At 43.3% G+C, this 23,797-nt stretch overlaps 2 protein-coding genes and 1 long non-coding RNA gene across 7 annotated transcripts in view; 2 read left to right on the top strand and 1 right to left on the bottom strand.

The window, feature by feature from the left end:
• LTN1 (listerin E3 ubiquitin protein ligase 1) overlaps positions 1 to 638 on the top strand; it is a 44,437-nt gene extending 43,799 nt beyond the window's left edge. Inside the window, exon 30 of the mRNA XM_054047700.1 lies at positions 98 to 638. Within this exon, the coding sequence (XP_053903675.1) occupies positions 98 to 160 (63 nt within the window). The 3' untranslated portion in view covers positions 161 to 638. The remainder of the gene's footprint in view (positions 1 to 97) is intronic.
• Positions 639 to 7,723: 7,085 nt separating this feature from the next.
• On the bottom strand, positions 7,724 to 21,928 carry N6AMT1 (N-6 adenine-specific DNA methyltransferase 1). 2 transcript variants are annotated; one of them, XM_054047676.1, is made up of 6 exons: positions 21,649 to 21,928; positions 18,334 to 18,420; positions 17,048 to 17,138; positions 13,923 to 14,006; positions 11,926 to 12,067; positions 7,724 to 9,496 (listed from the first exon to the last, which is right to left on the bottom strand). In XM_054047676.1, exons 1-6 carry the CDS (start codon positions 21,816 to 21,818, stop codon positions 9,390 to 9,392), a joined length of 681 nt encoding a protein of 226 aa, XP_053903651.1. In that variant the 5' UTR covers positions 21,819 to 21,928; the 3' UTR covers positions 7,724 to 9,389. The 2 variants fall into 2 exon arrangements, with proteins under 2 accessions (XP_053903651.1, XP_053903656.1); XM_054047681.1 differs by having other exon boundaries at positions 21,688 to 21,926.
• Positions 21,648 to 23,797, top strand: part of LOC128847966 (uncharacterized) — a 150,433-nt gene continuing 148,283 nt past the window's right edge. For all 4 annotated transcript variants that reach the window (XR_008446967.1, XR_008446965.1, XR_008446966.1 and 1 more), the window contains exon 1: positions 21,648 to 21,737. This is a non-coding gene — a long non-coding RNA (uncharacterized LOC128847966). The remainder of the gene's footprint in view (positions 21,738 to 23,797) is intronic.

The following is a 23,797-nucleotide window of genomic DNA, read 5'->3' as shown; positions in this document are numbered from 1 at the left end:
CACCTGTCAAACAAAACTGAATGAAAGTGTTCAAGTGTAAAGCACTTTTAAAATTCATCATATGTTCACATTTTAAATGTTTCTATTTCTCTTTCAGTACAAATGGTTCACATCTAGCAACAAATCCACCTGCCCGCTTTGTCGAGAGACCTTTTTTTGAAATATAATGTTCTTCTCCCTCTTCAATAAAATGAACAGTGTAGTAAATGAAGAGGAGGCACTGGTCCTGTCAAGAACTGTACGTTGAAGGAAGCCAACTTTTTGGAAATAATATCAGAATTATCTTAAATTGCTTGACTAAAGGGATGATCCATGTTGATCTCTGGACTGTGTTATTGTAAAGAGTTCTGAAACACTTCTTTGATATAAAAGAAAATATATGTAAGAATAGTTTATTTTAATTTGTATATTTTTTAAAATGTTAAAGTATTCTAAAAATTCAGAGGTGATTTCAATAGTTATGTTTGCACCAAAGTAGTGTTCAGCTACAACTCAGTCAATTAAACCTACCTAGGTACAATCCAACATACTGTTATGCACTTAAGCAGGATGGTGCCTCTAATTTTATAGGTGAATTTAGTGTCGGTGGCGTGAAGATCTGAATTTCTGGAACCATTAAATTTGAATTTCTAAATCTTCTCATATTTGAATTATTAGCTGCAGCTGCTATTGCATTAAAGTTAATTTAAAGCATATGATAAAACATCGGTGGTAATTTAATATTAAAGCCTGATCTGAAATACAAGGTAATCTAAAGTATTTTATAAACTGAACGTTAATAGTGTAACCCGATTTTTTGATTTCTAAGATTGAAAAGTTCAGCAGGTAAAGTCAGAGAGAGAAGTTAGAGAAGAGGAAGGATGCCAACCAGCTGTTGTGCTCTCATTATTGCTGCTTTCTTTATCTGCAGTTGGTGAAAACCTTAACATGTTAATGAAACTTTATGCTCCACTGCCATTCTCCAGTGATCATAGGGATTTAGCTTTATAACTGAATTTAAAATTGTTTCACTAGTAACTTCCGTTCATATAAGTTGTTTTTCCAGAGAAACATGCACAGAACATATAGCCCATTTCAACTGTGAAGCCATGTTGCTTCGTGTGTTAAATATTTGGATCTGTAAAGTCACACAGTACAAAGGGAGAAATAGGCCTATTATGTCAGTGTTTCTAAGCCTTTGGGATTGTGCTGTTTTTCTTTGTCTTTTGGCCAATGGATTTTCTGGGAGAGAAAAAAAAAAAAAAAAAAAAAACACACCCTAAATTTTAAGTGACTTGTGCTTTAGGTATCCAGTTAGATGGACCTTTTAAAGGGGCCTGATTTTCAGAGAGTGAGTGCTCAGCCTTGTCTCAAAACCAGGCCCTTTCAAGGTGGGCACCCAGACTCGCTTGTAGCTTTTGAAAAGACACGCCTACATGTATTGTAGGTGCAATAGATCAGTAGTGCCAGCACTAAGCTGCTAATGGAGAACTTCTGCATTTTAATTATTTTTTTTAAAGAAAGCAAAAGGTGGTATTTTAACATCAATTTGAAAAAACATATTAAAGGGAAACAATTTGTTTCCATAATTTTGATACTTTAGCAGAAAGGCTTCTCAAATGTTTATAGTAATTTATTAAATATTAATCATTTAGTCTAAATGATTATTTATTGCAGCTTAGGAGACAACTTCTGCTGGATAAATGAAACAGCTGGACAACTTCATCAGTTAGCTGCCACTATCTGGTGAATTGCATCTTTCATAGAAAGCTTTAAGTGGCTTGCAAGTTGGTTCTGTTAGGTATCCTATAGTCCAGACTTCGGTAGTGGGAAGCAGTGCCTTTCTTCTCCAAAATATCTGGATGTGACAACTCTTTTTCTAGCCAGTGCATGTCCTTTGGTGAGCCACAATTGTTTAATCTCTTGCACTAACAGTTTTTGAAAGAGGATTAACCTTAAGCCATTGGCAGAATAACTGTAGAGCAGAATATGAAATGTAGGGTCTTGATCTTCAAGTCACTGCTACCTCTAAGGGTGAAGTCCTGGCCCCACTGAAAATGGCAAAACTCATTGGCTTCAGTGGGGCTAGGATTTCACCCCAATTTATACCAGTTGCCTACATAATGTATGCTCTGCCACGTTTTACTACAAATGCTTGAGTCACAAAATATGAAGATGAGTAACATCCATTGTCCTAGTTATAACAACGTCTAGCAGTTCTAATCCCATTTTATCAAAATATCTCAAGGACTGAGAACAGTCTGTCGTTAAGCTCGACCCCCATAGTTTTTTCTAACTTTAAATGCATTATTGTCAATTGTTGTAGTTCAGCGTCAGTCACAATTGAGAGATGGGATATTTCTTCATCACGTATATAGTGATGTGGTGTCAGTCACCTGGAATTGCAACTGCAGGCCTCCCTCTCACCCCAAAAATATGGCAGAAATGACCTATAAATAAGGCCCTACCAAATTCACGGCCATGAAAAACGCATCACAGACCATGAAATCTGGTTTCCCCCCATGAAATCTGGTCTTTTTTGTGCCTTTATACTATACAGATTTCACAGGGGAGACCAGTGTTTCTCAAATTGGGGGTCCTGAGCCAAAAGGGAGTTGTGGGGGGGGGGTGTCAAGGTTATTTTAGAGGGGTCATGGTATTGCCACCCTTACTTCGGTGGTGCCTTCAGAGCTGGGCAGCAAGAGGACAGCAGCTGGTGGCCAGGCACCTAGCTCTGTAGGCAGCGCTCCACCAGCAGCAGCGCAGAAGTAAGGGTGGCAATTCCATACCATGCCATCCTTACTTCTACGCTGCTGCTGGTGGTGGCTCTGCCTTCAGAGCTGGGCTCCTGGCCAGTAGCCGTCGCTCTCCAGCTGCTTAGCCTTAAAGGCAGCGCTTCCACCAGCAGCAGTAAGGGGAGCAGTACCACAATCTCCCCTACAATAATCTTGCGACCCCCCCCCCCCCCCCAACCTCCTTTTTGGGTCAGGACCTCTACTTTTACAACACCATGAAATTTCAGGTTTAAATAGCTGAAATCATGGTATTTATGATTTTTAAAGTCCTATGACCTTGAAATTGACCAAAATGGACCTTGAATTTGGTAGGGCCCTACCTATAAACACTAGGCCACATCAAAGCGGTGTTCTATAGGTGATGCAGCATTTATAGGATCTTCAGAGGGTGAATTATGCCCTGCTTGTTCACAGCTAGCCAACCCTTGCAGTGCCACAGTAAGCAAACAGTAAGGTTAGGTCCTCACCTTGGCCCAGAGAGCTGCAACTCCAACACAGGAAAACTGAGCAGAGGCGATGGAATATATTTGGGAGAGAATCCAAAGATGAGCAATTCACCATCTGGCCAGCTCAGGGGGTAAATGTCAGGGTAGACATGATGCAGCAGGGCTCCTACCCAGCTTCCCTTCTCTCCAATATGAATCAGAGGATTGTCACAATGAGACCCCATCCAATGAGGATTTGGGGGGAGAACAGGGAGACATATCTAGAGGGGGAAGGTACTAAATAGCTGCAAGTTACCACTACCTCTGTTGTGTAGCAATTCCTGCAAAGCAGACACACAGGGCCAAAAGGGTAAGAAAAAATGTAAATCTTACCCAGGTATTCATCCTCTGATTTCACTATCTCTACTGTGGAAAGAGCGATCTCAGATTCAGGCTCTGAGAAGGGCTTAGAAAAAAAGCAGCAAAGGTTTTTTTTTCCCCTTGATAAGTTTGACAACACGTGCAGAAAGGTTGCATATGCCATCCAGATCCAACTCTGGAACAAGCATCTGAGGACAAATATCTTCTTTCCAAATCACTGCCTGAGACAGCAATCCTACTGCACCCATCCTTAGAAGATGTGATCAAGGAGGAATAGGAACCCTTGACAAGGGTAAGCGCATAAGCAGGTATGTACTTAGATACTATAAGTTGCAAGAACCAAAAACTACCATCACAGATATACCAATGATCAATGCTGTGCTAGCATCATTAGCAAAAGTATATGATAATCCCATCCAAAAGGGATTTCTTTCCTGAAGATATAAATGATAGATAGGCAGAAGTCAGCCACAGAAGGTATTTCAAAGCTTCTTGGTAGACCTTGGAGTGTCCTAGGCCACTGCCTGTTTTGTAAGAGCCATGCTGTCCTGGCTGTATAACAAAGGACCATTATGACTTCCAGCTTACTGTTAGAAAAGAACCCTAGATCCAGTCTTTGTGGCAGATGCATCAATGGATGCAATGAGATTCTCAGCCAATGTCATGGCAGCAAGCTTAACAGCTGGGTGCTATATCTGTCTATGCCCATAGATGCACCTTCCAAACAAATCCTGTGCTCATCTAAATTCAGAGACTCTGCTGTTTGGGGAAAAATTGGATAACGTTGTGGTAGAAAACACTACCAAAAAGGACCAGTTCCACCCTTCCACTTCCCACATAGTGCCTTGAGAAAAGCTGAGGGAGTATCAACTGAGATCTCTGGGTCATTTGAGACTAGATCTGAGATATGTTGGCCAGAGAGTACAAGACCACATAGTCACAGGAGAAAGACCACAAGGAAGACCTAGAAAAACGTGGTTTGAGACATTGAAGGAGGACAGGAAGGCTGGCATCAGGTTGGAAAACGCACTTGACAAAAGTGCTCGCAAAGAACAAGAGCTGCTGACCCCAATTGACGGGACAAGGTAAAGACGAAAAAGAAGATGACAGACTACTACCAACACAAAACTCTGCCATTTGTCCTTGTCTTTACCAAGGTGCTGGTGGTGGGCATAGCTAGACTTGGGGCACTCACTTGATTCCGTTCCTGGATGACATTTTGATCAAAGCTCTGTCCAAAGTAGCCGCTCACAGGACCACAATCCAGACACAGACTGCTTTAAGAACAGTTTCATGATAAACATCAATGAAATACCACAAGGATAGCTCAACTGGGAGTGGACACAGGCACTTCTATAGCAAAAGTCTACCCATCAGTGGACAGATTCCAGAAAATACAGAACCTAACATATACAGTATGTTGACAAGAAACACAAGGTCAGCTATAGCTCAGTGTCTGCATATACTGGGCCTGCTGTTTTCACATATAGTAATTACTCCTTGGGCAAGATCCCACATCAGGTGTCTCCTGGCAGTATGGAACCATTCACTGGAATGCAGGATCAGGTGCGGGTCCCAAGCCAGGTACTGGACTCCCTCAGATGGTGGGTAATCCCAAGGAACATCTGAAAGAGTTTACTCATGTACCTTCCAGACTCATGGGTACTCATGCCAAATGAGGAGGAGGAGGGATAGCTCAGTGGTTTGAGCATTGGCCTGCTAAACCCAGGGTTGTGAGTTGAATCCTTGAGGGGGTCACTTAGGGATCTGGGGCAAAAATCAGTACTTGGTCCTGCTAGTGAAGGCAGGGGGCTGGACTTGATGACCTTTTGGGGTCTCTTCCAGTTCTATGAGATGGACTTAGGTATATTGCCATATATTATTATATCTGGGACACAGAACAGCACAAGGCACTTGGAGCTCCATAGAAAGGAATCAGAGCATCAATTTCCAGGAGCTCAGAGATGTCAAGCTAGCCCTATAAAGTTTTCAGAGCCACCTCAAGGGCATCTACATTTTGATCTAGTCAGATGACATTATCACTGTGGCATATCTTAACAACCAAGGGAGAAGTTGGAGCTCAATTCTACTCATATATGCAATGTAGATAATGGAAGGGGCAGAAAAAAACCTCTTTTCCATAAGAGCAATATACACAAAGGGACAATTGAACCTGGAGGCAGACTGGCTCAGCAGATGCACAGTCAACAACTCAGAACATTGTTTCAACCAGGAAAACTTCAATCTGAACTGACAGAAACACAGCATCCAAGCAGTTGACCTGTTTCCCAGTTGCAAAAACAGAAAGCTGTTGAAGTACTTCACCAAAGGAAGCAAATGCCAGGTTGCTGGGGATGGATACTCTCTTACAGATGGCTACAAAACCTGCTTTACACATTCCCACCACTTCCCACTACTTGGAAAGATGATTCAGAAGATAAAGTGAGCAGAAGCAATGGTGACAGTTTTAGCTCCACACTGGCCAAGGAGACCATGGTTTTCAGATCTGGTACACTTGGCATTAGGATCCCCACACTGCATTCACCAGGGAGACCGGATATCCTTCATTAAGGTCCTCATCTCTATCCAGATGCAGACAGTTCACAACTGACAGCATGGCTATTGAGAAGGAAACAATCATGTTTGGACTACCCACCAAAGTGATTGCGAGACTCCTCTCCTCCACACAGATTTCAATACTAAAGGCTTACTCCTCCATCTGTACAGGAGGTAGTAGTGTCAGGAAAACAACAAAACCTCCAGGGACCTGATGTCCCAGCTATTCTGGACTTTCTTCAGGACAGCATAGACAAGGGATTCCAGCCCAGCACCATAGCACGCCAGGTGTCAACCATAAGTAGGATCTTACACGCAGTGTCCTTGGGTTCCTTGGCAGACAATCCTCAAGTATCCAGATTTCTCCGAGCAGTCAACTGGCCAGAGCTGCAATCAGACCAATATTTCCTAAATAGGACCGACCACTAGTGCTGAAAGCCCTGACTAAACCTTTTGAACCATTGACACTGGTCACACCATTGTACCTATACATCAAAACCTGTATTCGGTTGCTATCATGTGTGTGAGATGAGCCTCGGAGTTAGCAGCATTATCCATGAATGAACATTGGTGTATGTTCCATGATGATGAGGTGGTGTTCAGGATCCCAGAGCCTTGCTTGCCAAAAGTAAACTTACCTTCCCATGACTCACAGGAGGTTGACCTCCCATCCAAACCCACAGCAGCCTACAGAAAATCTGTGGCATAATTTGGATATTTGCAGAGCACAAAAGATCTATCTTGAGTGCTATGAATCAACAAGATCAGGCCCCTTGTTTGTCTACTTTCACCCAAAGTCCAAAGGACGACAGGTCTCCAAAATGTCTTTAGCCAGAAGGATCAAGTTATGTATTGTAGAGGCATACAAGGCATCAAGTAAACCTGTTCCTGATGGAATCAAGGCACATTCCACAGGATCTTCATGCGCACAGAGACTGTGCTTCCACTCAGGGTATCTGCTGAGCAACAACATAGTCTTCAATTAAAACCTTGATTAGACATTATAAGGTGGCCTCTTTTACTATATGCAGTGATCCAGAAATAATTTGCCATTTTGATAATTAATTTTGGGGGAGGACTTTCTCTCTCATTCTACTACCTTACCCCTTCCTTTCTTACCCAATAATTTCATTTCTGCTAGTAGTGTCTCCCATAATTATACCCTCTCTGGATGGCTTTGTAGCAAAGGGACAAAATTAAATTTTTATATCTACAGTTTGTCGGCCACTTAGCCTACTGTTCATAGGTTTACTGGCTGGCATTGAAACTGTTGTTACTCATCATTCTATGAGTTTTTATACACATTTGGAATAAATAGTTTGGTGTAAGCTGGAGATGGGAGCTTGATCAGTAAGAGCAGCATTATAGCATTGAACTGCAGGCAGGAGAGGAATAGCCCATACTTCTCAGAATTGTGGGAGACTCCGCTAGCAGAAAGGAAATTATGGACTAGAAAACTTGCTATTCTTGAATATATAAGTAGAGCCCTTTGTTTTCAGTTTTTATTTTATTTAATTTTTCCTGGCAACTAAGTATTACCACAAAAACACAAGCAAGTGAAAATCAGCACAAAAAACTATTAATAACTTTTCTGGGTAAATAATGGGGTTTATTGTGGTGGACAGAAAGTCAGGGGGGAAAAGTATTCAGTATATTAATGCTTTGAATTTCGTTCATCAATGTGGTTTGCAGCAGAACTAAAACAGAACTCAAAACACAATGCCACCTGTGAGTTTAAGAAAACAATAAAATTTTTCATTTGAATAAACAGTTTACTGTTGTAGACTTGGAATTATTAGCCTATAAATATTTACTTTTAATAACTGGGCCACACCATTTGCAGCGCATACCCTCAACTTCATCCTTTTCTCCTGTTTTTGTTTTTTTAAAAACTTTCAAATACTTCCTTGTGTTCTGAAATGTATTCTGATATAGATTTTTTTCTTCCCATTTTAGTGTGTCAAATCTTTAAACCGTTATCTGCTAACAGCTTGCAATGTGTATGTGGTGGACGTGAGATTCATCAATACGTTCAGATGCACACAAACTTCAGAGCTTGCGTGTGTGTTTGTTTATTGTGTGTATCTTCTTGACTAATACATAGCCTTACTTCAACAGGCAGCTTTGCATATACACACAGATGTATGTACTTTCCAACAAAACAAGTTATTTTTTATATATTTGAATGATACAAAAATAGGGTGAAAATCAGAAAAAAAAAGTAATACTTTTTGTAAAACCCAGGAATTTTTCCGTAAAAATCGGTTTAAACTGAAAATGAAGAAGCTTAAATATAGGGAGATAATCAGACCATACAAGTCTCCCTCCCGTACATTTTATGGTGCGTTAATATAAGAATGGTATCATACCATAGTCATATATGGACGTGCTTCATAAAGAACTGTCACTTGTTAGTTTTCTATACTGTGACAGCCAGGCTCTACTGAAAATACTTTTTAACTAAACCTTCCTTTTTATAGTCTAAAAAAAGTCTCTACCCTAAAAGAATTTTGTAAAATTGATTAAACTGAACTGAACTTTTTACATGGTTTATTAACCCATAGCATTTAGCTTAAAGACCCTGGATGACATATAGCAGAACTCCATATTGGGTACATCTGTTGGAATATTCATAGCAATAACACAGTAGCAAGATAAGATCAAGAGTGTTCTGACTATGGAAGCAAAATTAGTTTCTATGCACTAGGCTTTTGGTGATTCTGCAACAAAGGCAAAATATAAGACTCAGGCCACTAACCTCAAGATCAGTGGCTTCTTAAGTACTAGTTTAAACCAGATATCTCTACAGAATAAGTACCATAAGACAAAGTACTAAAGCAAGAACACTATTTTGAGAACCCATAATGAATGACAAAGGTTAATAATTATTAAATATATGATCACATAAAAATATTCCAGTTATAAAACAAAATACATACCAGTGAATTTCCTCATTTTAAAGTGTGACTGTCCATTTTAAAGTTTATATTTCAGCTACAGTTCCACTATGCTACATAGAAAACCAAGTCCAGAAACAACTGCCCCCACCCTCATTACAGATCACAGTGGGTTGATGGCCAGGTTAAGGGAACAATGAAAGTTTTGCTAATTTTCCTGTAAAGATCAGGAGACAGGATAATTTTTTTTCAAAATCTGTTGTTATAGTTCATAGTCACAAAATAGCCTGACCATTGTAACACCATTTGTGTTTAACTTCCATTGCTGAAGATGTTTAAAGATTTAAGAGCAGTCATCAGGACTTGCTGAATTTGAGAATTGTGAGAGTTTCTCTTCCTGCTTGTCTAGAAAGTACTCTAGTACCTCTTAAACCATATTTCTTCATTGTTTCCAAAATTTCATCTGTAATTAAAAATGTACAGCATTACAGTTCAGTTTGTGTTAATCACCACCTAAAAAGCCCATTCTGTCTTAAACTAATTTATTTGCTAAAAGCAAATTACAAAACAAAAGGTAACATAGGCTCATAAAATATCCATCATGCTCCTTTAGGTGATTAGAACAATTTTTAAAGCAGTCATCCAACAAAACCAAATGAACTTGGCTTTCTACTAGTGGAAAAGTTGGATTTTAATGTCTCTGAAAAATATACTAAGTACTTAATTGAATTGGTAAATAAGTTTAAGATTAAAAAGTGTGCTCAAAGTTTAAGTGTGTGTATGCTTTTAATATTCTATATATTAACACAAAATCCAAAATGAGTTAAGTGCAGTTATACTGAAACTGCAAATTAGTTAGAATCATAGTATAATGATTTAATATTCCTATCTTAACTAACTGCTTCAATTAAAAAAAGTTTCAGCACTATACTCAGGTTTCAAGTACTTAATAAAAAGGACGAGTACTTATGGCACCTTAGAGACTAACAAATTTATTTGCACATAAGCTTTTGTGGGCTAAAACCCACTTCATGGGATGCATGCAGTGAAAAATACAGTAGGAAGATTTTATATATAAACAGAGAACATGAAAAAATGGATGTTGCTATACCAGCTATAATGAGACTAATCAATTAAGGTGGGCTATTATCAGCAGGAGAAAAAAAAAAACTTTTGTAGTGATAATCAGGATGGCCCATTTCAAACAGCTGACAAGAAGGTGTGAGTAACAGTAGGGGAAAAAATTGGGGTTTTTTTGGTAAAATTCCAGCAGAGTACAATTGCAAATCTGATATTTGAGCCCTGTCTGAAAATGTTCAAACGTGGGAGTGCCCTGGAGTAATTCTACACTTCAGTGTTTCACTTTAGCAGATGAAACCCATATTTCCCATACTACTTGGGTCAGTGTTGTAATGGACAGTATTTTTTCCTGTATATACTAAGTAAGTAGTGGCTTGAACAAAGAAGGTTTTATGAAAGGTTTTATAAAGGCAGAAGCTCTGATAGAAGGATGTGTATACAGCACACAAATTAATTTGAAAACCCTACAGTAAAAACCGCCAGAAAGGGTAGGATTTACAAGTGGAGCTGTCATGTAAAGTGTCTAAGCAAAAATTTAGAACCTCATACCCCGGCTCAGCTGCCACCTAACCTTGTAGTAGCCTAAAGTCCCTAGGCACCTCAGTGTTCACTAGTGAAGTCCCCAAGGTGCCTAAATTTCAGCCAATGGGCACATACTTAGCTGCCTCAGCACTGCCACCACCAAGCAGCTTGGCACCTAACTCATGCCTAAGCCAGAGCAGGATTCTCAAAGAAAGCATTCCCTCACTTAGCTCATCTGCAGAGCATAATCCAGTACTCATGGTCAGAGGCTGCCATAGAGCACATCTACTTGATTGGGCCCTGCACAAGACACAGTTGAGGAAGAGGCAGTGCTGCCCTTCCCACACACTTTTCTCCCAATAGTTAGAGTACTCACACAGGATGTGGGAAACCTGGGTTCAAATCCCCACTCTGCCTACAGTGGAATAGGGAATTGAATGTGGGTTTCCCACATCAGTCCCTTAACTGTTGGGCAATGGGCTAGTCTGGGGTGGGCTTCTCTCAGTCTCTCCTCTTCTCCTCTCCACTTTGTATAAAATAGTTAACTATTCATTGAAAAAGAGAGAATCTCTAAAGTCCAGTGGTTAGGGCACTCAGCTGGGAAGTGAGACACCCATGTTCAAGTCCCTGCTCCCAATCCAGCAGAGTGGGGATTTGAACCAGTGCCTCCAACATCCTGGGTGATACTCTAACCACTGGACTACTGGGCATGCAAGGAGGCACTACCTTGATTTTTCTTCAAAAAGGGATGACCTGGCTTAGGTACCCAACTCCAGGAGAGGGTTCACTACTATGAATTCCAAGTAGAGGGAGGTGCCTCCATCAAGGCCAGAGTTAGGCACGTAACTCCTTTGAGAGACAGGGCTTAGCCCACACCCCTCTCCTTGTCATTTCCTATTGGCTGGTTTAGCATACTGACTTCTGTAAATCTTTTTTAGGCACCTAAGTCTCACAGTGCATTGTACTGGGAACCTGACTGCCTAACTTGGGATCATGAATCTAACTTAGCAGAAGGGTGCCTAAAAGTTGGGTGCTGCAATGCTCAACCAAGTCCTCCCTGTGAATCTAGCCGAAAGTACTTGCACCCTAATAAATGTTATTAACCAAGTGTGACTTGCTAATGCCACATACAGGCCATCTCATTTCTCTGAGATATTACTCAATTCAAAGTTTCCCATTCTTGCGTAATAGTGGCAATGTCTGATTAGCTATAGCACCTTAGTCTTGTGCTCATAGTTTTCATGTACGCATTAGTAACATATAGTTTAGCAAACAGAAGGATTCTATTACCTGGGTTGTTCTCTTTAATTGTAACTAAATAGAATAATCCTCCTGTTGAAAGCAGGTCTGGCACTAAAGGAAAAAGCCTATCCATTACTTCTCTGCCATTTTTGCCTCCAGCCCAGGCTGCCTCTATTCCATGGCTTTCTACCTAGGAGAAATTAAAGGAAGATGAATTTTTTTACTAATGGTTTACAGACGACTATAGAGTGCTATATATGTTCATGACACTTTAGGAAGAACATCACCACAGTCCCTATCCTAAGCAGCTTATTTAATTAAAATAATTTCAGTCGTAGAATTGCTACATGGCAGTTTAGTTCATGCAGCACACAAGTCAAATTTCAGACTTATCCTCCAAATAGATGAGCTCTGTTTGGATTTAAAGAAGGTCTTTGTTGACGCTGTTTGGAAATGTTTTGTAACATTCAAAGCATATACTTTCCTCTAGATGCATAAGGAAAGTATTACATAAATTCCACCAAGGCTATGTCTACATTGCCATAAAACACTTGCGGCTGGCCCATGTCTGCTGGCTTGGACTCGGGGGGCTCAGGATGCAGGGCTATAAAACTGCAGTGTAGATGTTTGGATTCAGGCGGGAGCCTGGGCTCTTGGAACCTCCCCCTTCTCGGCTTTACACACGCCACTTTACAGCCTGGCAGCTTGAGCCCAGCGACCCAAGTCAGCTGACATGGGCCACCTGTTCATGTTTTTATTGCAGTGTAGACATGCCTGGAGAGTCCTGAAGAATACAAATGAAAGACAAAAATTAGAGCAGTCCAGAAAAAGGAATTTCTGTTCCATAGAAAATGTTGAGGTTTTGGAAAAATTTAGTCCCAATTTTGGACAAAAAGGTAAATAGCTCAAGATTTTTCACAAGCCAGAAATTCTGAAAAATTCCATTTTGGGAGAACTAAAACAGAATTTTTCAGCTTGCCAACTGCCCATCTGGATGGCTCTTGTCAATTTCTGTTTCTCCCTGCAGGCAGAAAGAGCCTTTGGGCAGGCTGCCATGGGAGGGGAGACCTAAGACACTCATCCCTGAAAATTCTGATTTTGTGAAAAAGGCATTTTCCACCAGAAAATCATTCCAATGGGAAATATCTGACAGATCTAAATGAAAATCTCTTAGGGCTTGTCTACATGCAGATAATCAGGAAAGTTAAGGTAAATCAACTAAAGGTGTAAAGTCAATGCACATAATTTAAAACATGATTAAACCTCTAAGTGGATCTCTCATACAGGAATGAAGTGGAATTAGTTCATTGTAACTTTGTCTACACTAGCCATTTATGTCAGTATAACTACGTCGCTCCAGGGTCGTGGAAAATCCACACCCCTGAGCGATGTAGTTATACTGACCTAACCCCCGGGATAGACAGCGCTATGTCGGTGGGAGTGCTTCTCCTGTTGACATAGCTACCGCCTCTTGGGGTACCTATGCCAATGGGAGAAGCCCTCCTATTGGTGTAGGTAGCATCTTCACTGAAGTGCTACACAGTGCACCTGCATCAGTGCAGCCACCCCACTGCAGTATTTTAAGTGTAGACAAACCCTTAATCAAAGGTAGAGAACTAAAACCACTTTACTCCTGAATAAGAGCATTGACATGGGGGATTAAGCATTCTTTAATTTATGCACCCTGACGTCATACCTTTAGTGATTCCTAAGTATCCCTGTGTAGACATGGATTTACAGAATTGCCCGGCAAGGATGGAGCAATATTTTGTGGAACAGTGGTCACTAGTGTCCTTTATCTCTTATGCAGAAAGTGCAGTAGGTGAGTGATTCATATTTACTGCAAACAGTTCTGTTATCACCATTGGCTTCACATGACCCCACACTACTTTTTCAAAGAACTGCAATTCCGGACACAGTAGTCTGACAACTGGATGTTACAAACCAATTTATCATATCAGAAATTAATAATTTTTCATATCCACTGAGCTGCATACGTTTTTTTTTTTTTAAATTGCATCTCCTCAAATCTCAGTGATCCCTACCTCTTCAGAAGGGGTTACCACATACGGTGGATTAAATAGTAGTAGATCAACTTTCCCATTTAATCTTGGTAACAATCCTGTGACCTAGAGATGAAATTGAGGTAGGAAACAAGTTAGTTTTACTCAGGCAGTTCTTTTATTAGCTACATTTTTTATTTACAGCAGGAACACACATTTCCACTTCTCATTATACAATAGGTATTGAGAGTCTGCAGATTTGTCATATATGGGACTAAAATGAGAGATTAAGCTTTGAATATAATCAATCATTATCAAGACAGGAAGAAAATTAATAGGTTTACAAACTATCTCACCATTGAGATATAAAGAACAGGAGTACTTGTGGCACCTTAGAGACTAACAAATTTATTTGAGCATAAGCTTTCCTGAGTTTTGCTCAAATAAATTTCTTAGTCTCTAAGGTGCCACCAGTACTCCTGTTCTTTTTGCGGATACAGACTAACACAGCTGCTACTATGGAGATATAGAAAGTGTCCTGTACTTAGCTATGGAAACCTGACTTATTTAAAATTACGTAAGCCAAAACAGACTGTTAACTAAGATACTTCTTTGTTATTTTCTGTATGACAGGAGTACAAGGTAAACATTTAGTAAAACACAAATCTGTGCAATTTCCCATAAATTTAGCCAGCCAACCAAAAGATGACCATATTGCCACCATCTATTTTTCTTATCTTTTTAGTTACCAAAACCAAATGTCAATAATGGACAATATGAAAAAGTATATTTCAAGGACCCTTACTAAGCAAAATGTTTTAAATACATGCTAATTACAGGTGCTTTATTTGGGAATCATAGAATATCAAAGTTGGAAGGGACCTTAGGAAATCATCTAGTCCAACCCCCTGCTCAAAGCAGGACCAATCTCCAGACCGATTTTTACCCCAGTTCCCTAAATGGCCCCGGCAGGAATTAAATGCACAACCCTGGGTTTAGTAGGCCAATACTCAAACCACTGAGCTATCCCTCAGTAGATAATAATAAAAACGTCCTGATTGTGAGATAATAATCCGTTTCATAAGTGGCTAAATTACAAGGTTGAGTAACTTATCTCAATAAGGGAACTAGATTATTTCTCTATCAAATCAAGCATCCCTTCCTCTAGGATGACTATACTGCAAGTGATTCCTCACAGGAAGGGTTAGATTATTTCATGTTTTTATAAATTAAAATAAGTAGAGTTGGGACCATTCCTGTTTCACCTTCCATTCACAGCAAGGCATTAAATTGTCCTCTTTGGTTCTGAATAGCTCAGCTTCTATGCCTGGTCCCAGTGCACTAAACCTGTCTTCAGTGTGCAAGGGCAGCCCACAGAATGGGACAAGTAAAAGTATAAGTTTATTGCATGATGACATACACAACAGGGTCCTAAAACATGAACTAGAGATACAGAATAGTAAGAGGATGAAAAAAAACCCTATACTAATTAAAAGAGCTAGCTTACAGATTCATATCCATCCCAGTTCAGAAGTGATTAAAAGTTTATCATCTGTTAGCTGTTCATCAGCTACTTCACATAGGTCTCTGTGTACGATCCAATTCCCAAATGAAGAAGTGTTCATTTATTTCAGCTGTTTCTAATTATTGGCAATCTGTCACCTTTCATTAAATTTAAATTCTCAAGATTTTTTACAAATTAAAAGAGCTTACTGAGGAAAAGATGAAACTTAGTTTCCCATAAGGCACCACTTGGAATTTTTTTTTTTTTTTTTAAATCGTTAGCAAACAGAATTTATAACAAAAAAAATTTAGACTTGTGCACTGACAGAGCATTACTGTTATGGGTACAACATTAATAAGAAAGCTCCAGGTGTTCCCAGTTTCAAATCCATTCCGATTATACAGTATTTGCTCTATATTTGTACTGATTTAGAGTCTCATTTGAAGTATATTTTCTTTTCAGATTCAGTTTGGTCCCTTATCAGCTGTTTTGTCCCTCTCTTTTCATCAGCCTATTTTTTTTTTTGCATGAGTTTTTGAGAGAACAGTGGGCGCTGTGATCAGTTTTTACTTAGTTTTCTGTTAGCTTGCAACAGAGTCTAAGCTACTGTCATCCACCAGAGTACTTTACAAATTTAATAAAACAAATACTTATATATTGTGGCATAAAAGACTGTTGTACCTTACTAACATATGGCAGTAAATTGCATCTGAGTGCGCTGGGTTCTTTGGCTGGCTGGCTGGAAGGGTTGTTGCCCCTATTTGGGCCCCCTTTGCAACAGGGTGGCAGAGTGCGGAGGAAGGGGAAATTTACCAGGACAGAGCAGGGAACAACAGGAAGTGGCTGGACCAGGTTAGAAGGGGGACACAGTCCTTTCATGTGCCTGAGGGCAACCATACCTTGAACAGTTCCAGAGAAACATACTCTCACTGCAATCAGGCTGGCAACACCCACCCTCCCAGTGATGGGATCCGAGTAGGACTTGGTTTCTACACGATCTGCTGTGAGCATGATTCTACTCAACTTCTTCTTCTGAAGCTGGAAAGGAATTTTCTCCTCACCACCAGATTGGACGAGGTGGGGCAGGTTTTTTCATCTTCTCCTCAGCTGATAAGGGACCCAGTGAGGTAGGCGAGGAAGTTAAGTCAAAATGTCACCACTTAGTAACAGATGTGTCCAGTGCTCGTTACAGAGGGAATACAGTTCTCGGATTAAATGGATTTGGAAGTGGATTTAGAGGAAAGCATCCCATAAGGTAGCTGGGGAAGGAAGGCAGGGGCTCCTAACATCAGGTACAGGGGGGAGCCAATCCATTCCCTGTTTTCCACCTCCCTTAACCCTTCATACGAGGGGAGGGTAGTGGGATCCCAGCAACAGGTTAGCTAGGACCAGGTTGAGAAAGGGGGAGGGCTGACAGCAGCCCTCCCGAGTAGGAGGAAACAATTAAGGAAATAATGATGACCTACTGTACAATTTATTGTTGGGTAATCCCAGATATGTTAACTGAATAAAACTGTGGCCTAATTAAAACACATCCATTGCCCCTTGTCTTTCTTTCAGTGTGAAGGGACAGTACCTGAATGGTTACAGGCAAACCTCCCACTGTACACTGTAAGAATTGCAAAACTATCAGAAGGTCCAGTTATAGGAACTTGTATCTTACCAAGTCAGTAATTACTGGGTGAATGTGAACTCTGTTAAGTACAGCTGTCTCCAAGGTACAAGAAGCTGCTATAGGGTTGATATCTGTACATCTGAAAGCAAAACATTAATGTCACATCAACATTACAAGATATAATTAAAAAATGAACGTAAGAATGTGAATGCTATTGTGTGGTGTGACGTCAAGTCTTGTGTATGAATGAATGTGATTCCCCTGCTCATGCACACATACTCACGCTAGCTCTCATCCAGTTAGCACAAGTATAAATAGCAGCATAACTGCGGTAGCAGCAGCAGAGGTACGGCTGACCTATGCTGAGTACATACCCACTGTTTTCACCCCTATCTTGCCGTGTACACATAGCCTTACTAAATAATCATCATCCAAGCTTTGAAAAGAACATACAATTCTTGTTACTCATACTGTAACTATAACACGTATGAAATTTCATACAATAACACTATGCTAAGAAAACTTTAAGATTGCCTAAGTACTCAAAAGTTAAGGAAATGCTAAAGTTAAGGTTGCATGCTCAGACATAACTATAATTTTGTCCTCATCTGTGGATGCATTACAATTGTCTTGAATTAAATTATCACATACTATTTCTCAAGCAATGCAACATACTATAATACCAAAGTTTTCTACATTTTGTGCTCAGATAACTCATAAAAGTCCAAGAGAATTTTACCAGACTTTTAAACAAAATTTGGGCTCAGAACAGACATTGGAAATTCAGCCTAAAATGATTGTGTCTGTGAAAACAAGTGTTTATAAATGAGACTGCCTTTCCAACGATGGCACTGCATAATAGTTACTCAGTGAGGCCCAGCACTGCAAACTCTTGTGCTTAATGTTACACATGTGAGTATTTTCACTCAGCTCAACAGAACAACTCACATGAGTAAAGTTAGATAAGTGTTTGCAGGATCAAGTTATGAGTAAACATGGTAGAGACAACATGACTACAGATTGAGCTCAAGCTGGGAAGAAGGAATTTCAGAACTCTAGTCCTGGCTCTACTACCAAACCAATAGGTGGTCTTGAGCAAGTAATTTAGGGCCAGATTTTCTAAGCTATTTAGGTGTCTAACCTCTCACTGAAATCAATGAGGGATAGGAATCTAAATGTCTTTAGAAATCCATTTGTAAACTGGAGATAATACTTCTCTACATACTTGGTGACTGTAAAACATTTTGAAATGAAAAGCACTATATATTGTAAGAGCAAAGTATTCTTATATTATTAGCTGCAACAATCTAAAAAAATGGTAGTATAATACTTACATGTACAATGCACTGGGTCCAACAATGGAAGCCAGAAATGTTGAAACCACACCTGATCCAGCTCCTACTTCAAGGGAGATCTCAACTCTAAATTTAAATAAAAATAATTAGTACAAAGTGATTAAAATACCCGCTTCACAAGAATATCTAGGACGGACAGATGCAGGCCCGAATCAGGCAATGCTGTCAAACCTGCAGCCACTGGAGACCCCACTAATAATGAAGTTTACTGGTCATACTGCCCTCAAGATCAAGATGAGTGGTGTGCCATATGATCTGCGTTGTGCTGACTGACAGCTCTCTGGTGAGAACTTGTGTCCCCTGAGGAATCAAAATATTTCCTACTTATCACAGCCCCCGCTGGGGCACATTGTAGGTTTCCTTCCCTCTGTTAACAGGAAGCATCCATTGACAACACAAAAACAACAGTTCTAGACACATCTCCACCTCCTCCACCAAGCAGCCATGGCATAAGAGTTTGGAGCAGGTCACACTGAAACTGGGATCCCAAGGATATGTCTACACAATGCACTTGGTGACAAACTTGCACTAGCGGGGCTCAAGTGAGCATTGTAAAAATAGCAGTGTGGATGTTGTGGTTCCTGTGGAGACTCAAGCTAGCCACCCAAGCTCAGATCTAGGGATCAGGTGGGCTTGAGAGCAGAAGCTGCTGCCCAAGGTGCAATGTTCATGTTATTTTTAGTGCACTAGCTCAAGCTCCACTAGCCTGAGTCCAGAGGCTCACTCCCAGCTGCACTGTAGACATATCCCAGTGACTATTCTAAAGGGGCCACATTTGTTTGAGCTGGCTCTGGACATGTATAAATAATAGAAATTTCAAGACAAGCAACAAGATTATTTCATTGTATGGATCCCATTCAACTTAAATTATACTTGCAATGCACTTTACTTTGAGATATTTTGAGTATGAAAAGGAGCAACACAGAACCAAGTTCTAGCCGATTCTATATTCCAATAAATTAAAAACATTCCACTCCTCACAGAGTAAAACTGGTTTAATGATGTTTGGGGCACATCATTCCTGGAAAAACTGACCATCACGCCAAAGACTAAGTTACCACACAGTAATTTGAAACCTGGCAGATGTTTACATTATTTACTGAAACTACTTGGAGCTATGAGCAGGGTGACCACCCATCCCAAATTGAGCGGGACAGTCCCCAAATGTAAATTTCAAGTCCCAGTGCCAGGCTAAAGTACTCCAGGACAACATTTATCCTGGGTTCCCTGTGACATCATTATGTGCCTGCTCAAGGCTCAGGGGCAGCACCAGCCTCTTTCCAGTATGTATGTGTGTGTCTCTCTCTCGCAAGTGGGCCTTAGTCCCCCCACTCACAACGCCCCACCCCCTGCTCCTCCTCTTTCCCCTGAGGCCCTGGCCAGGCTGTAGTAAGAGCTATCCTGGAATAGGGTTACCATACGTCCAGATTTTCCCGGACATGTCCGGCTTTTGGGGGCTCAAATCCCCGTCCGGGGGGAAATCCCCAAAAGCCGGGCATGTCCGGGAAAATCGGGAAGGAGGGAGGGCTCGGCCGGGGCCTCTTTGGCCGGGGCCGGTGCGGGGCCGGGCCAGGGTCCCGGGGCCGGGGGCATGGTGCCAGGCCGGGAGCCGGGCCGGGCGCGCGGTGCCGGGCCGGGGTCCAGGGGCGCAGTGCCAGGCCGGGGTCGCAGTGCCGGGCCGGGCTGGGCGCAGGGCCAGGCGGGGAGCCGGGGTCCGGGCCGGGCCCGCGGGGCCGGGCGCCGGTCCGGGGTCGTGGGGCCGGGCCGCCGGTAGTGCTGGGCGGGCTGGGGGTGGTCGGCCGGGGGCCGGGGCCGGCACCCCAGGGCCCGAGCCGACCCAGGCTGGAGCCACCGGGGGGCCAGCCTAGGCCGCGCCTCCTCCCCCCACACTCCCCCTTACCTGCTTCAGGCTTCCCGCGAATTAAATGTTCGCAGGAAGCAGGGGAGGAGGAGGCGGAGTTGGGGCGGGGGCGGGGCTGGGGGCATGGGCGGGGCCCCGTGGAGTGTCCTCCATTTGGAGGCACAAAATATGGTAACCCTATCCTGGAAGCCTAGTCTGCTGGGGGGAGCCCTAGACCCTCCACCTGCCCTTGGTAGTGCACCACAGTGGGGGCAGGGACACAGGCCAAGGACTGCTTTTGGGTACCCCAACCCCCACCGAGGACAGGTGGAGGGTCCAGGGCTCCCCACCGCAGCCCAGGCTCCCTGGAGGGCTCTTACCAGCACTGGCATGGCCAGCGGAGGGGGGGAGTCTCAGGGGAAGAGGAGGCTCAGGGCTCCTGCATGTGTCCCAGTTTTGCATTTTGAAAAGGCAGGTCACCCTAACCAGGGCAATCCGAGCCTCTTCTTTTCCTTCCACTGCAGCAGACCGAGCTGTGGATAAACCAATCTGGTTTTAAGATTAAGTTGGATAAGTTTATGGAGGGAATGGTTTAATGGTAAAACATAGTAGCCAAGGAAAACCAAGCAATGGTACATGAATAGCATAATGGCCAACAAGGGTCAGGCTAGAGACTCTTGCCTATATGCTCGGGGTATTACTGATCGCCATATTTGGGGTCGGGAAGGAATTTTCCTCCAGGGTAGATTGGCTGAGCCTCTGGAGGTTTTTCGCCTTCCTCCGCAGCATGGGGCAGGGATCACTAGCAGGAGGGTCTCAGCCGATTGAAGTCACTAAAACACAGGATTGGGGACTTCAATGGCAGAGTCCAGGGAAGGGTCTTGCGGCCTGCAGCATGCAGGGGGTCAGACCAGATGATCATAATGGTCCCGTCTGACCTTAAAGTCTATGAGTCTATGAGTCAATCTCCACTCCACTGGCCGTTGTGTGGCTTATGATGAAAATGGCTCAGTAGGCTGTGACCCTTGCCGCTAGAGAGAGAAGGGCTCTGTGGAGGGTCACCGTGAGCCTCTGAGGCCAGCACGACTCTGCCGCGGCACCCACTGGCACTGCGGCTCCACAGCCCCTGGGGTCCTGCTGGGATTCTTCATCCGCGGCTCACACAGCGCCGCGCGCACTGCCCAGCACGTGGGGGGTCGATGGCGCAGGCGCTGAGGGCGGATGGGAGCGAGGTAGAGGGGGAGGGTGAAATCCCGGCTCTATTGAAGCCGGTGGGCGTTTTGCTGTCGCCCGCGCCAGGACTGTACCAACTGAGAGCCAGCCAACAGCCCCGCCCCGCCCCAAAGACCCATCCCCCAGCAGCCACCGCCTGTCCCCGCCCCCTGCACGTGCTCACGGCGCCCCCTGACTCCTCCCACCCCCCCACCCCCCGGCTGCTCCCATTGGCTGCTGACCGGCCTCTCGATGGTTCTTGCCCTCCCCCCAGCTCGCACCCTGCGTCTCTGATCTGGGCTGCGTCCCGCTCCAGCGCGTCCAGCAGCAGGTAGGTGTCCTCGGCCGGCTCGTACACGTCGCTGAAGGGCCCGTGCGAGCCCACGTGCTGGTGCCGCGGGGTGGGGATCATGGTCCAGGACCACCCCCTTCCTTCCGCGAGAGAGTGCGCATGTGTGGAGTCTCCACCGACTCACGCTGCCGCGAGTGGAGAAGGACACACGCACGCGCAGGCTGCTGCGCATGCGCAGCTGCCGTCGCGAGGACCAGCCTCGGCCCCCCTCTCGTCCTCCAGCATCCGGCGAATCGGCGGTCGACTGAGGTTCTTTAGGGGCGAGCGTAGAGCAATGGATCCCGCCTTGTTCTGTTGGAATGCTCGGGCTGCGCTGCGCAGAGCCGCGGGCTCGGTGCCAGCAGGGACTTGCCATTAGGCTTCTGGGCGGCGCGTTACATTGGGACCTGCCCCAGAGACCCGTTAACCCGGCCGGGCGGGTCACTGGCTGTCAGAGCAGAAATGCCGAATGTCTTTGTACAAAGTCTTCACTAGCTTCCTTTCTCCCCCCATCTCCTCTGAAAACTGCTCCCCCCACCCCTTGTCTGTGCTGCCCTGTGTCACTCACCTTTCATAGACTCATAGACTATCAGGGTTGGAAGAGACCTCAGGAGGTATCTAGTCCAACCCCCTGCTCAAAGCAGGACCAATCCCCAACTAAATCATCCCAGACGGGGTTTGATCAACCCTGACCTTAAAAACCTCTAAGGAAGGTGATTCCACCACCTACGTAACCCATTCCAGTGCTTCACCACCCTCCTAGTGAAAAAGATTTTCCTAATACCCAACCTAAACCGCCCCCACTGCAACTTAAGACCATTACTGCTTCTTCTGTCATCTGGTACCACTGAGAACAGTCTAGAGCCATCCTCTTTGGAACCTCCTTTCAGGTAGTTATCAAATCCCCCCTCATTCTTCTCTTCTGGAGACTAAACAATCCCAGTTCCCTCAGCCTCTCCTCATAAGTCATGTGCTCCAGACCCCTAATCATTTTTGTTGCCCTCTGCTGGACTCTTTCCAATTTTTCCACATCCTTCTTGTAGTGCCCAAACTGGACACAATACTTCAGATGAGGCCTCACCAAAGTGAAATAGAGGGGAATGATCATGTCTCTCGATCTGCTGGCAATGTCCCTGCTTATACAGCCCAATATACCGTTAGCCTTTTTGGCAACAAGGGCACACTGTTGACTCATATCCAGCTTCTCATCTACTGTAACCCCTAGGTCCTTTTCTGCAGAACTGCTGCCTAGCCATTCGGTCCCTAGTCTGTAGCAGTGCATGGGATTCTTCCGTCCTAAGTGCAGGATTCTGCACTTGTCCTTGTTGAACCTCATCAGATTTCTTTTGGCCCAATCCTCTAATTTGTCTAGGTCCCTCTGTATCCTATCCCTACCCTCCAGCGTATCTACCACTCCTCCCAGTTTAGTGTCATCTGCAAACTTGCTGAGGGTGCAGTCCACGCCATCCTCCAGATCACTGGATGGAAAGATATAAAATCTGAACTCCATGACTTTGTAGGGTATTATTGGGATGGGATGTGATGTGTACACCTGTTTCCCTAGACACCTCCTCCCCAAGCATTGATCACAAAAGTGGCAGCTCCAGAACACTCCTGAATTGGTAGGGACACTATGGGCTGCTCTACTAGGTCTTATCTGTTTGCTGTGAAAGAAGCTGTACAAGGTATATTGTTCTGACTTCAGATCTATTTAAGAGATTTGACAGGGTGCTGAGAGTCAGTAGCTGGCTTGGCACTCTGATCACTTAAGTGTTCCTTAGTCCCCTTCCTGATGGAGAAGTGGAATAGTTAATTACCTAATCAGAGTGGGGCAGAGGAGCTAATTATTGGTTAGCTGAGAGGGTAGTTAAAAAGCACTGGAAGTGCAATGGGGAGAGATTAAGGCCTGGTGTACACTAGAAAATGAGGTTGACATAACTACATTGCTTAAGGGTGTGAAAAATTCGCACCCCTGAGCTGTGTAGTTAGCCTAAAGTCCCCATGTAGGCAGCCTTAAGTGCATGGAACAATTCTATTGACAGCTGATGGGAGGAGAACTC

Source organism: Malaclemys terrapin, chromosome 1 (assembly GCF_027887155.1).
Source record: "Malaclemys terrapin pileata isolate rMalTer1 chromosome 1, rMalTer1.hap1, whole genome shotgun sequence".
NCBI lineage: Eukaryota > Metazoa > Chordata > Testudines > Emydidae > Malaclemys > Malaclemys terrapin.
The sequence above is the reverse complement of the archived record's forward strand: the minus strand, read 5'-3'. Positions and strand labels throughout refer to the sequence as shown.

What these genes read in the sequence shown, in the direction of transcription:
- N6AMT1 (XM_054047676.1), bottom strand. Translation starts at nt 21,818, where the DNA reads ATGATCCCCACCCCGCGGCACCAGCACGTGGGCTCGCACGGGCCCTTC. An exon ending in GGACCCAGTGCATTGTACAT is followed by an intron (nt 17,139 to 18,333) that starts GTAAGTATTATA and finishes TTTTGCTTTCAG; the next exon opens with ATGTACAGATATCAACCCTA. An exon ending in AATTAAAGAGAACAACCCAG is followed by an intron (nt 9,497 to 11,925) that starts GTAATAGAATCC and finishes TTTTAATTACAG; the next exon opens with ATGAAATTTTGGAAACAATG.